The 14,903-nt window shown below is 41.4% G+C and overlaps 1 protein-coding gene across 1 annotated transcript in view; it reads right to left on the reverse strand.

Annotated features, from left to right (window-relative positions):
* The window catches only part of CFAP58 (cilia and flagella associated protein 58), a 102,316-nt gene that overhangs the window by 47,377 nt on the left and 40,036 nt on the right, over positions 1-14,903 (reverse strand). Inside the window, exons 11-15 of the mRNA XM_037063982.1 lie at positions 14,222-14,368; positions 9,550-9,690; positions 7,886-8,109; positions 3,440-3,551; positions 558-662 (exon numbers count right to left, since the gene is read on the reverse strand). Coding sequence (XP_036919877.1) covers positions 558-662; positions 3,440-3,551; positions 7,886-8,109; positions 9,550-9,690; positions 14,222-14,368 — 729 coding nt within the window. The remainder of the gene's footprint in view (positions 1-557; positions 663-3,439; positions 3,552-7,885; positions 8,110-9,549; positions 9,691-14,221; positions 14,369-14,903) is intronic.

Raw genomic sequence — 14,903 nt, forward strand, 5'->3', positions numbered from 1 at the left:
AAACAGGGCAGGTAAAGCCACCAGCACAGTATCTGGCAGGGGGATGCTCGTGGAGGGGACACAGGCCTAAAACGAAGGTACTTTACCCAACTGCTCCAGAACAACGAACGGCCTAAAACCCTCTAAAAGAAATATTTCCTTCCATTTCACTCTCACAAATCTTCAAAAGGACATGTTGTACTTTATGGGAAAGCTAATTTTCAAAATCAAAATCATTAGTCATTTCACATTATGTGAAGCCATGGAGAAAAGTATTTCAAAGAATCTGACAAATAGAACTGTAGCGAAGCTGGGGTCGGGGGAAGCTCACATTTCCCAACGCGGTAACTCTAGCCTTGAACTTATTATCCAGAATTCTTGAAATCTCAGTAATGGCGGCATAAAAAGCCAATTAATCAGGTTGTTTGTTCTCTGTGTGTGAGTCACTGTTGCCATCTACAGTTAACAATGGGGCATGCAACACTGCCAAATGCCTTAATTCTAAAACACACAGACCTGGGGACGGCGGAGCCAAGAAAACATGCCTGTTCAGTCAGTACAGAAAACGAAAACGCTACCTGAAGGAGCAGCTCTTTCTCAACCACCTCTTCCGTCTTGCTGATGAGACGCTTCTGCAGGATATGAATTTTCTGTATCAGCTCGTAGGTACTGGGGTCACTGGCCTATGTAAGGGGAACAAAATAAAGCAGCTTAGAGACACCGTCAGTTTCAAAGCATCGTGGTCCCTATGCAAAAGAATTATTGTTTTATTGAAATCTACTGCACACCTGCAGACCCAGTACAGAGAGATTTAAAACCAAAACATACTGAGTTGGCCAAAAAGTTTGTTTGTTTGTTTTCTGTAAGATGGTTCTAGTAGCACTTAGTTATCTTTAACTTCATTCTAAATAATTTTGTTTGATTGTATTGTGATAGCTGTCAGTCAGCCTGCATTTAAAAAACACTCATCAAAATGGGTGAATTTTTCTGTATTCATTTTAATATTGAAGATGGAAGAATATACACAACATCTTCATCATATTCTGATTTATTATTTCAAGAACGTGATAAAAAGCAACTGAAAAACACACACACAAAAAAGATTTGTGCAGTGTATGGAGAAGGTGCTGTCATGGATCGAATGTGTCAGAAGTGGTTTGTGAAGTTTCCTGCTGGAGATTTCTCGCTGGATGGTGCTCCGTGACAGTTGGGTGGACCAGCTGAAGTAGACAGTGATCAAATCGAGACGTTAACTGAGACCCATCAACGTTATTCTGTCATACTGCACAGGAAATAGCCAACATACTCAAAATATCCAAATCAATAAAGTCATTGGTGAAAATGAAAATGTGTTTTTTATTATACGGAAAAAGTCATACAGACTTTTTGGCCACCCCAGTAGGAAAATAGAGGAGGTGATCATCAAAACAGACTGATGTTTGGCTAATGTCTTACCTATTGGCTGTGGTTGGCCAATAAATGGGAAGTGATTTGTGTTTATTACACCAAGGGAAATAATACTACTGACAACACAATATTGATAGCTGCTATGCATGATGTCTGATTCTTGGCCACCATCCAGACACCATGCCAAGAATTTTTCATACATTAAGTGATTTTAGCCACACAACAGCCTTATGTGACAGCATGCACCGTCCCCTTTTACAGAAAAGACAACTGAGGCTCGGAGGATTAAGTTATTTATCCACACAGGGAAGGGTCAGAGCTGGATTTAAGCCCAAACATGCCAGGCTCTAATTACTCTGCCCTGGGGCTCCCCTCCCATCATCACTGTTTCTATGGGAAGGAGACAGCGTTCCCTAATTCATTCTGCCTCAGGATTCTCCTCTGATAATTGCAACAAGAGAATTCATTACAGCCTATAATGGGGACGGTTTCTAGGACGTGGACTTCTGCTAATAACATGTTCTGACAACAGAACATGACCGTGGCATTTAGCTCTCAGCTCTCAAAGGGTGTCATTAATCCATAACGCTCTGGTGCACCTTCAATAGCTAGCTGTGTACAAATCAAACAAGATCTACACTTATAAATTGATATTCTGTCCTCCAGACTTTGAGCCCAAGCGTCACTTCCAACTGTATTGACATTTTGAATTAATCTAGAAGCTAAATATTGTCAACTGCTTCCCAGAATCTCTATTTTCTAATTTTTACAATAAAAATTGACATGCAATTGGAAACTTTAAATATCTGCTTGAAACCACGTGGAATAAACTAATGTGACAGGAAATGGATTTTAAATTGTCAGCTCCACTTCCCCAGACACCCGTATTATTGTTAGTTTAGTAAACTAACTGCACCACTCTTGGCATTTGAAAAGGAATAACTGAGGATCCAAAAGAATGAGGAGAAAGGTATTCTATGAACTGTGACTTTGCTTGAGAAATATCAAGCGGTGCCAAGTGATACCCACACACTGGGCCTAGCTTTGGCACGTATATCCTCTTGGCAAGACTGGATGTTGTTAAAATTCAGGCCTCATGTTTAGATAATAATTTATAATGCATTATCTGTAATGCCTTCTTCATTAAAAGGGGAAAAAAACACACTCTCCCAAATCCTAGCTGTTCATCGACTCGAAGCCCCTGCAGGTACCCATATTGCTGGGTACAACTGGAGGAGGAGATCACCACGTTTCTCTGGAATATGCAGAGGTTCTTTTTAACTGTTATCTGCAGTGCTGGTGATAATGTCTATCAGGAAGTCATCGAGTAAAATAGAAGGTTTACGGGCATACCTCGGAGATATTGCAGATTCTGTTTCAGACCACCATAACAAAACGTATATTGCAAATAAAGCAAGCAAGCCTTAATCTTTTAGCTGGTGGAGGGTCTTGCCTTCGGTTTATTTTTTAAAAAGGGAAAGAAAGAAAGAAAGGAAAAGCAACACCCATGAAGCGCAATAAAACGAGGTATGCCTCTACTACCCATCACCTACCAATGGGACTTCGGCTGTGTTCCCAGGTTCCTAAGAGAAAGGGTTTGGCTAACACAGTCCTTCAAAAAGAGGGCCAGTTCACAAAAGCCATATTTTTTATTCCTGCATGAAATAAAAAGATGCAAAGACCAATGGAAAGATGTTGGAAGATACTGGTTGAAGAAGAGAAGCAATTCACTATCTAAGACTAACCAGCAGGCCCAGGATGGCTGTTTGAACAAAAACTACCCAAAGGGGGAAAATCCCAATTGGTGAAGCCAGTTCACAGTTTCCACCAGACTCTTTAGGCAGAAAGGATTCTGTCCAAGACTTTTTAAACAAACCCCAAGTGAACCATCTGGTTCTAGGCACTCATTCTACATTTGATCCAGCCTTACATTTCAGGGAACAATTTGCATAGCATTGAATAAAACCATGCTTTCCATCATGCTGTAGGTGTGGAGCCACATGGGGCAGAAGAAGAGATTTGGGGGTGAGAGGAAGGCTCTGCCACACGGTACCTCGAGCTTCCTCCATCTGTGCACATTCATGGGGTTCTCCAGTTCCTCCTCCAGGGCTCGGCATCGCGTCCTCTCCTTCAGAAATTCTCTTTGCATGTGAAAAAGCTCCTGCCTGAACAAGAGATGCTTCCTTTTGCAAAGGAATTCTCCACCCATTTCAACATCATATCTTTCTGTGGTTTTACATACACACTAACATCTCATAGAAAAAGTTGGAATTAAGGAGACTTCTGCGAACACTGAGACCAGCCACCTGATCCAAGCCAGACACAGATGATACCAGTTATCGCAGAGCTCAAAATTCAGCCTTAGCTTTTGGAAGGAGGGAAGGAGAGAATGAAGGGGAAAAAAAGGAAGGAAAGAAGGGAGGGAGGGAGAGAAGGAAGGAAGGAAGGAAGGAAGGAAGGAAGGAAGGAAGGAAGGAAGGAAGGAAGGGAGGAAATAAGGAAGAGTACCAGAACTTCAGAATCATGATTCTGGATATCCAGGAATTTAGAAGCACATGAAAAAAACAGAGAAGGTGAGTTACAAGAATTTCAATACATTTTTAAATGTTTCTAAATGGCTCTACAGCAGCAGCAAAGGAACCTACAACATCCTACCACTAAGTATGGCACCTGACTTCAAGATACTGAGGCTTGGGTGACAACCTGACACCAATTAGGCCAGGGTATCGGCCACCCTAACTGCCCATTGGAATCACTGGGGAAGCTTTGAAAACATGCTTTTGCCTGGCCCTTACCCCCAGAGAGATTCCGCTGTGATCAGTCTTACATGTGGCTTGGATTTTGGAGGTTCTTAAGTCCTAGTGGTAACTTCTAATGTGCAGCCAGCATTGAGAAACGCCGAATTAGGAGTGATATGTTATCTGGTACTCTGCAACTACACAGATGGTTGAAAAAGTCCTAAAGGACTAGCTCTGGCTCAAATGCACTTCTAAAGTCTGCAGGAATCTCTAATTAGTAGGTAATGTGCTACAGCCATCCACAGTACCTCATGATCTGGCTGCCACCCTGTGGAGCAAGAGGCTTTGTTAGTGGGTAGAGAAGAGGCAAGCCCTGGCACTGACAAGGGCAATAAGGAATTCCTTTCTGTCCTCATTTGCTGTGAGTGTGCAGATTACCAATACGAAGCCATCTCTTCTGCTTAATTGCTTCATTTAAACCAATCATACAACTTCCCCTCATTAGCAAGACAAGCCATTAGAATTAACTGCATGGTGTTCACTCCTCAGGGAGCTCAAAACAAGCTGCTTAGGATTAAAAACATATTTTTAACACTTCTGTTTTCTAGAGTGCCATCAGAAGAGGAAGGCAAGAGTATTAGCTACTGTGACTGATGGCTTATCTTGTACTACACCCTCTGGGAGGCACATTATGTTTGTTTTCATATTTAATTTTAACCACAAGTCTAAAGCTCAGAGAAGTGAAGTGATTTTCCCAAGGTCACACAGCTTGTAGGTAGCAAGGCTGAAGTTGGAATTCATGCCAGCTTACCTCCAATGTCTTTATTAAGTTTTCCCATTGAAAAGAAAAATAAAATCTACTATCAACAAACCAGCAATATTGACAAGGAATGGACAGAATTTGGTCCTCTGTATAGGTAATAAAAATAACTCATGGCTGGCAAGTTTAGTGATGGTCTTGGAGATCATTCAATAACTACTTAAGAATGAATCTATTTGTCTCCAAAATGCCAATGGTGGTACATATCTCTGGGTAGCAAACTTATGAGCAATTTTTCTAATCCCTTCTTTGTATTTTTCTTCATTTCCCACATTTTCTACAATAAATTTGTATTACTTCCATCATCTGAAATACAAGCAACTCTTAGAAAAAAGAGTATTGATCCATCCTTGGTAATGGCAACTTCCTTTGATATTCCTTAGGATATTCACTGCACCTAAATATCAAAACTAATTTCTAATTTGATGAATTTAAGAAAGCAATCCAAACTATGTCCTTGTCCCAAGGTTGTTAAGGATATTGTTCATCCACAAGCCAGTGGGGAATAAAGACAGTTACTAAGAAAACACCAAGCCTCTTATTTGTTTCCTGCAATTGCCTATATAAAACACAGCGATGTTTTCCCAAAGGGAAAGTACATCTCGTATAATGTAAGATTTAAAGCAAGAAGAAGGCGCACTAAGCTGACGTGAAAGCTGAAGAAGATAAATCAAGAGTGAGATATAAAATGTGGCTGCCGTCTAAGGAAACAGAGTTTTCAAATAGTGATAAAATTAAATCCCCCCTTCATTCTGTATATAATTCCAAGAAAAAATGTGCAAATGTTACCAGAATTAAATTTAAATATTGATGCTCCATGCCTTGCGTACTGTCTTATTAAAGAAAGTCTAAAGAGTTTATGGGAACTTTTTTTCTGAATTATAACTAGTGATTTGACTTGAAATTTTTTTTTAAATCCAGAATAAAGTTTTTAAAAAATCTTTTTGCACTCCCTTATGTCCCCCTGAGAGAGAACCATTTCACTTTTTGTGGCATAGAAAGGGCAAAATGTAGATTCTAAAATATGAAAAAGTGGTTATTATTTGCTAATAATTTCAACATATAAAAAATTATTTTAGGCCAAGATGGAGGTGTAGGTGGAAACACTGTGCCTCCTCGCACAATCAAGTTTAAAGACAACAAAGTTTTAATAACAAAAACGCAACCAAAACACAGAAAATTGAACTATACGGAAGTCCGACAACAACGAACTGTTCAGCCAGACAAGTAAGGGGGCAGAGCCAGCAGCTGAGCTGGGGTCAGGCAGGAAAGATCCCCCTGACCGACCCAGGTGCACAGGCAGCTGTTGCAGGATCCCAGATGTGGACTAGCAACGGGCAGACCCAGTGAGGTGCAAGGCAGCAGGCTGACCGCAGTCACACATTCACGCACAGATAAACCAAGCAAAGGAGCGAGCAGTGAGATGGAGCAAGCAGTCTCCAGCAGCGGGAAGCAGCAAAGGGGACCGTCATTGTCCTTCTTTGACCCCGCCCCCACATACAGTGTCACAACCCAGCAACTGAGTTGCCCTGCCCTGGTGAAAACCTAGGGCTCTGCCCCTCATAGGTAACAGGCATGAACAAACCAAAACATCATGGCTCAAGAAGAACTCAAAGCCCCAGAGCCAACAACTCTAAGTGACCAAGAATTAGCCAACCTATCAGATGCACAGTTCAAAATACTGGCGATCAGGATGCTCACAGAATTGGTTGATTTTAGTCACAAATCAGAGGAACAAATGAAGGCTAAACTAATTGAAATGAAGGGAAATACACAGGAAACCAATAGTGATGGAAAGGAAACTGGGACTCAAATCAAGGGAGTGGACAAGAAGGAAGAAAAAAATGACCAAACAGAAAAGAATGAAGAAACAAGAATTCAAAAAAAAACCAAGGAGAGGCTTAGGAACCTCCAGGACATCTTTAAACGCTCCAACATCTGAATTATAGGGGTACCAGAAGGGGAAGAGGAACAGCAACAAGTAGAAAACTTATTTCAACAAATAATAAAGGAGAACTTCTCCAATCTGGCAAAGGAAATAGACTTCCAGGAAGTCCAGGAAGCTCAGAGAGTCCCAAAGAAGTTGGGACCAAGAAGCAACACACCAAGGCACATCATAATTACATTAGCCAAAATTAAAATGAAGGAGAGAATCCTAGAAGCAGCAAGAGATAAGGGGACAGTCACCTACAAAGGAGTACCTATCAGACTGTCAGCGGATTTCTCAAAAGAGACCTTACAGGCAAGAAGGGGCTGGAAAGAAGTATTCCAAGTCATGAAATCCAAAGACCTACAGCCAAGATTGCTCTATCCAGCAAAGCTTTCATTTAGAATAGAAGGGCAGATAAAGTGCTTCTCAGATAAGATCAAATACAAGGAGTTCATCATCACCAAGCCCTTATTATATGAAATGTTAAAGGGACTTCTCTAAGAAAAAGAAGATTAAAAATGAACATTGAAAGGACAGCAAACACACAGTTATTAACAACCACACCTAAAACAAAAGCAAACTAAGAGGACAGCTAGATCAGAAGCAGAACCATAGAAATGAAGATCATGTGGAGGGTTAGGACCAGGAGAGTGGGAGGAGGAGAAGAGGGGAGAAGGTACAGAGTAGCATAGACGGTAGGTAGAAAATAGATAGGGGGGAGGGCAAGAATAGTATGGGAAATATAGAATCTAAAGAACTTGAGACACATGTACATAAACTAAAGGGGGGAATGGTGGGGGAGGGGTGTGCAGGGTGGAGGAAAATGAAGGGGCAAAATAGGACAACTGTAATGGCATAATCAATAAAATACATTTTTAAAAAAACTAAAAAGAGAAAAAAATTATTTCATACAACTTGATAAGGACCTCAATGATCAACAAAAGGAACACAAGGTCATTTCCGAGACTCCCCACAGACTGCTGTGCTCAGTTTGGAGGTGTCTCCCATTACCTGAGTTCGCTGACATTAGCCACACTCTTGGCCAGAATGACCTTTTCCCGGCGAAGCTTCTTGATCTCAAGCTTGAGGATCCTCATGTCCTCCACCCTCTGACTGTACTGTCTCTCGCCTTTATTCAGTATGGACTGTTGGATCTTGATCTTCTCGTAGAGCAAAGCCAACTCGTCATTGCGCCGAATGAGCTGCGACCCGAGGATATCTCTCTCACTGATGACCTAGAAAGGCAGAGAAGGATATGGCCCCCGGGGACGAAAGGTCGCCCTTTTCATGATGGCATCAGCGTTCATTCAGTTGATGAAAATCTAGCCAATGCCCACATGTGCTAGGCACCCAGCGGGTGGGGCGCCAGAAACAGCTGGCTAGACCATCAGTACTGCACTTCTTTCAGGAGGGTTTGCAGTCTTGTTAAATTTTAGTTTCTCCCAAAACTAAAATCACCTTTGAAAGGGAAGAGATTTCAGACTGTCAATGAGATTCAGGAAAATATGACAGTCATTCACACCCTGGCTGATGTGGCTCAGTGGATTAGTGTTGGCCTGCGAACCAAAGGGTCACTGGTTCAACTCCCAGTGAGGGCACATGCCTGGGTTGCAGACCAGGTCAGGTCCCCAGTAGCAGGAGCACGAGAGGCAACCACACATTGATGTTTCTCTCCTTCTATTTCTCTCTCCCTTCCCCTCTATCTAAAATAAATAAATAAAATCTTTTTTTTTTTAGATTTTTATTTATTTATTTATCTTTAGAGGGGAAGGAGAGAGGGAGAGAAACATCAATGTATGGTTGCCTTTTGTGCATCCTCTGCTGGTAGTTAGCCTGCAAGGAACTGGCCTGCAACCCAGGCACGTGCCCTGACTGGGAATCGAACCGCGATCGTCTGGTTCGCAGGCCCGCACTCAATCCATTGAGCTACGCCAGCCAGGGCCTAATAAAATCTTTTTTAAAAAAAAGAAAATAAAATACAATGGGGCAGCTGATGGCAACTGAGAGAACTATGTGAGGTCCCAAGGTGCCTACCTCGAAGGGGACTGAGGTGTCATTGTCCTATGTACAATGTTTTTCGTATCTTATATCTTTTTCAATAAATGTCTCTACTTTTCAGTTTAAAAATGAAAGAGAAATAGTACAACAAATAATCCGTAGTAATAATAATCCAATAACCCTTGGCCCGTAGGTGTTTGGTTGTTTATTTCCCAGCCCACTGGTTCATAAATGCTTAAATGTGAATGACTTATAGTGGGCTAGCTCTTGCCAAGTTCCACCACTCCTTACTGTCTTACACTGGCTACTTCTTTTTTTAACTTGCCAGATCTCTGAAAAGCATATAAGTTCCTAACCCCCAAATTATGTAATTATTCATTGCAATTATACATGAGCAATTATATTATACTAGAATATAAACTCCCTGAGGACAGGATCTTATGTTCTTATTGGTCCATGTATTCCCAGTGCCTACAGGAGTGACTGACACATAGTAAGTGTTCATAAATATGACTTGAATAAATAAATATTTCATAATTAATTAACAGAAGATGAGCCTTTGCTACTGTTCTTCCTCCAATAAACTGAACGGAAAAGCTTAGAGAAGAACAAGGATTTGTGAAGAGTTGAATCAAACAGCTGTGTTGACTGATGAGCTACAGGCCCAATGTTCCTACCTGGTCTAATTCTTTCTTATGTCGCAGCCTCTCCCCATCAGCCTCAGCAATAATTCGCAAGAGTTTTCTCTCTTCAGCTTCCTGATTTTCAATGAAGTGTTTGGTCTCCAGGGCTTGCTGTCTCAGCTTTTGCAGCTCAGCCTGACAAAAAATGAAAGATATGGACAAATTTCACTCTGCAACAGCACAAACCAGGACTGCGGGGCCCAGAATTAGATGTACAGCGTGCTTCTCACACTTTCCTCTGATGTTTTGTTTAACATGGTTTGATCACTCTCACAAGCAAAACAAGCTGTACACATGCACATACACACAGCCTGTAAAGAAGAGCAATACATATTATAGTGATCATGTTTACTCCATGAGTTGTGCCCTTGGGGGATTTCCATCATTTTTCTATATGTGTATAACAGGGCTTCATTGGTATTCAGCAGCACTTCTCTTACGAGCTAAACATGAGAAGTCACAAAGGATAGTGCAGGGGAAAATGTGGGGGTAGCGTGGGGAGGGGATCCTTGTATGTACCAGCTCCTGTAATGGTCCTAATACTATCAGCACACCAATGGGCACAAGAAATAAAGCCCATTTCAAGCAAAAATTAAATTAGTAAAGATAACAGCCAATTGTCTAGCTTCCAAAACATCTTGATGGAACAGAAGAGATGTCATGGTATTAAAAGATATATAGATCCTACTGCTAAGGTACTTCCAATATAGATAAGAAAATAAGATATACAAGAATTGTGCAAATATTAACAGGTCTAGGCAATAATGTTTCCATATCTTTATTGTCACAAAGACAATGAGTTGATGTTACAGGTCAGAGGACTTGGGTTGTCAGGGAAACATCCTGGGAGAGGTCAGCTCATGATACTCTTGAGGTTACATGAAAGATATAAGAGTGATGGAGAAAGGATACTATGGTCTGTTAAGTTTCAGAAGGAAAATTGCTCTCATCAAAAAATGTGTTGACTTCATTTCCACAAGCATATTTGTGACCTACATACTGTAGGCAAGATATTAGGTATTTTGCCTATCTACTCTTATCTCCATTTTACAAATGCAATTACAGAGACAAAGAAAAATAAATTAACTCACCCAAAGTTACACAGCTGGTAAGTAACAGAGTTGAAATTCCAATCTAGTTCGTTTGATTCTGAAGCTATCATCACACAATAGCTCCAAGTCAAATACAGAAGATGAGTAAGACGTGAGGGATTCCCCATCCATGGGCGACATAACCAACCACACTACAGTGTGGAAATGCTACGTACAGTGTGGAAAAGGACGTACGAGTCCACAGGAACAAGTTGCTATTTCTGCCTGGTGTTTACATGGAAGAGCCCATCAGGGCCTTGACAGTTGACAAATATTCTGAAAGTGGACAGGTATGTTTTATGGAGAGAGCAGTCAATAGTCAGGCCCGTGGGAACAAGAGTACATGCAGACTGCAAAGTACCCGATACGTTCACCAGTCAGCAAAGCATCCCCTGTGGCTGGATGAGAGTGCTAGGTAGAGAACAGCAGGAGATAAGGCTGATAAACAGCTGAGCCAGCCTGGAAAGCGCCTGGGAAACCAAATACCATAGAGTATAGGCAAGAGGGAGCCACAGAGGTATCCATATTAGAGGAAAGAAGAATATGTCTTTAGAGGGTCCAAGCCCAGATTGAAAAGACAGGTGGTATCACACACCAGGTGAGCACAAGAAGAAACAGATTGGAGGAGAGGTCTGCTTTCGCCCATGCAAGGAATCACGAGGGAGTTGACAAGGTATTACCAAGGTTTCAGCCTTTCAATGGCTTGCAGATCAGCAGATGACAGTGAAAAAGTAATAATTTTTTCCTTCCAAGAAGTATTGGGAACCACCCCCCACTCTCACCCACCCAAAAACATCATGGGGTTGCTAAAAATCCCGATATTTACAAGCACCTGAGAGCCAACCCAACTCTCTTTTAGGTCTGCCTCTAATCCATGAAGACCAAGACTTATTAACTCCTTGCCTCAAACTTATCCAAACAGCACAAGACACTGCACCTGGTAATGTGTGATATCACAGACTAAATGCAGTCAGCTACTATAAAACTAAGGGCTTCTCTTATGACATTTTGTTTGTTCATTCATGAAATATATTTTGGTCCCAGGATAAGCAAAAGGAAATACTTATTGAGAAAAGATCTGGTCTAGTATTTACCACTTTGGGGATTGCCTATTAGGAAAGCAATTGAAGAAGCAGCCTTTCTATTCCTACAATCACTTAAGGTAACAGCGAAGACAGCAATAAATACCTGCTTGGCTCATGCTTTCTTTAATAAAACTTTTATTTTCCCAGATGTGCAACATTCACTTCTCTGTTCCTGAGTGCCAGGAGCTGATCAGAATCCATCAGCAGAACAAAATGAAACCCCTGTTATATTAAAATGCAATCAATGGTGTGTAAAACTATCTGTCTAGAATGTAAAACCATTCATGCGTCTGGCATTGCTTTTTTTTTTTCATAATATATCAAAATTCTGAACGGTCTCCTTATGTCACAAATTTATGGGCTGTAAACAAAATGTGGCATTAGACGTTGGCAGCAAATGTTAACATCAACAAAATACCTTGGGTCTAATGCATTTAGCAGCTACAAATCTGAGCTGTCTCGCCCAGGAAAGATGGTAGCAACTGCACTGCACCCAAACGCCCATCAAGCAATGTTCTACGTGTGTTGGCATTTCTCAAAGTGTTTCTGGTGGTGCGAGGTTGTAACACAATGGCTGGACACCCTTTCAGTCACTGCCTCCATAATTAGACTGTTCTGTGGTTGGTGTTTATGGAACAGTTATCATCTAATTTGGTTACAGACACAAGTCATATCTACAGAACCACACTTGTGGGAGTTTCACCCATTCATACATGATCCCAACATTCACTGGGTTTCACAGAAGTCATCTCTTAATATCTAACATGACAAAGAGGATCACATGAAGCCATCTAGCCATGAGAATAATTAGGCTTTTTTTCCTCTCTCTCTTTGTGACAGTGCCCATCTATGTCATTCTTAGAGTCCACTAAGTAAAAGGATGTGGTGCCCTAAAGCTAGTCGCTAATGGGATACTGAGCTCTGGATACAGAGACTTCACCATTGAATTATTCACCAAGAATCAAAGTGCTGTCAGATTGACATGGGATGATTGGGAGGTACAGAGACAGACTCAGGGGCTTGTTAGGACTAGAAGGCAGACTCTCCAATGAGATGGCTCCTTTGGTGCTAATGAAACAAGGCTGGGACAGAATGGGCAGGTGCAGCCACGTCTACAGAGAACTACTGACATTTTGTCATAACCATAATGTGCTGACAATGGCTAGAATCCTGAGGAGTTGGTAGAGCCTGGTAGCAACTGAAAAGGGAAAAGAAACATGAAAGGAGCAAGATTTTGTTTTTCCTTTGAGGGGGATAAATGAGAACAGGGATGACCTAGTATAGACAATTGCTTGTCTATTGGCCTGGAGAAGTAATAAATTGGGTTATCCTGTCAAAGGCATCTCCTGGTCTACCAAACAGGCGAGAGGGTTATGTATCCACATAGCATCACAGAAGTCACAATAATAAGCTAAATGTCTCTTGGAGCAAAGTTACCAGAAAACATGCCATTTCTTCCAGGGTTTTGGTTTGCAAATTTCAGATGCAAAAAATCCAGACCCCTGTGTGGAACATGAGTCACATGTGAGGCTAACAAAATCAAGAGGCTCAACCTCAACATCTGAGCTGTCAGATTTTCCTGCGGAACGTCAAATGGGCTCCAGGACAGGCCAGAACTATCCAGTCCAAGCACCCCTGCGAGTCACCCTTGGATAACCCCAAATAATAAATCAGGCTGGCATCCTTTCTCTTTGACTCAATTTTGCCTTAATGGGAAATGCTGAGGGAAAAGGTATCCTAGTTCCATAGCAAGTCCGAGGCAATCATCTTCCTATAACGGATGACCCAAAGCTACCCAGACCCAGGATCCCCCATTCAGAGCAGACTCTCTGAAGCAGGAGCTTTTGATCATCTTTCATGTGCACCAGCTCTCTGGACCAGGACAGATCAACAGAGACTGACTGCCCTTTTATTTTATTTTATTTTATTTTATTTATTATGATGCTTCTTTGGACCTATATTTGTAGATACCTGGTGATAGAATACATGAATGAAACAAAAGCTAACCAAAGTCAAACTCAATTAGGAATTGCTCTTTGGCATAGGCCACTGCTATTCTAAAGTAGGATTTGTAGAAGGCAGTTAGTGCCACCTCAAATCTCATTATGGGGTGATAATTAATCTTTGGAATAGAGCATTACTTGGGAGGGTTGGGTGTGAGCACAAGAACTGGACATGGGTTTTGAATGCGTAGGGACTGAAGGAGGCCTGCATGCTCCAGGACCCCTTGGGCACTCTGACCTGCTGGGTTCTCTTCCATAGATGTGACGAAAGCCAGCATCGGTGAACTGGGTGCTTGCCCATGGCCTCCTCCCCTGTTTACCTGGGAGCACCCCCTGTAAGGTGGCCTGACCTACAGGTGGCAGAGCTCATCTTCCCGCTACCTTGGTTGTCCTCCCTGCTCCTTGTTGCCTTCAGTGAGTGCAGAGCCTGCCTCAGTGGGTTGGACAGATAAACATCAGTCCACCACTTTGGGTGTAAGACCTGTACCTTCAGTGTGTCCTTCTCCTTCTCTATCCGCTGCTGTTCCAGGTGTAGTTTCACAAGTGCCGACTCTTTGGCAGAGATTTCTTCTTTCAGCTGATCTACCTGATGGGTCATAATCTGTAATTTTCTCTTCATTTTTGTGACTTCATCCTAACAAAATGAACGGAGAAAGGTTTGAAAGTGAATTAAACAGACACCACTGTCTCTATGGAAGTTCAATACACAAGAACTTCTAAGGGAGACTCTCAAAATAATGGTGTCTTGAAGAGTTACAACTGGGCTGTTCCTTTGCACCGTATTTTGCCATGTATAATGCACACCCATGTTTTTAGCCCAAACTGTCAATCAAGGAAAAAAACGTTTAATATTTTAATTCACTTTTTTATAAATAGAACTGATTATCAAATTCCAGGGTATTATTTTACATACAGATGGAGTTATTGCTTTCTAAAGTTATACTTTTAACATATAAGCATAAATAAAATAATTAAAATTTTATATGGATAAAAAATGAGTACTACCCATATATAACATGCATCCCTATTTTCCCTTCAAAAATTTGGGCAAAAATGTGCATTATACACAGCAAAATACAGACTATTGCAGCATTAACCTCAAAGTACTCTACAGCATGAACTCACAAAATATTCCTATGAGATATATGCAAAGTATGCATAATGAATAT

This window comes from Sturnira hondurensis, unplaced genomic scaffold, assembly GCF_014824575.4.
Source record: "Sturnira hondurensis isolate 20B ecotype Veracruz unplaced genomic scaffold, ASM1482457v3 Scaffold0014854, whole genome shotgun sequence".
Lineage (NCBI taxonomy): Eukaryota > Metazoa > Chordata > Mammalia > Chiroptera > Phyllostomidae > Sturnira > Sturnira hondurensis.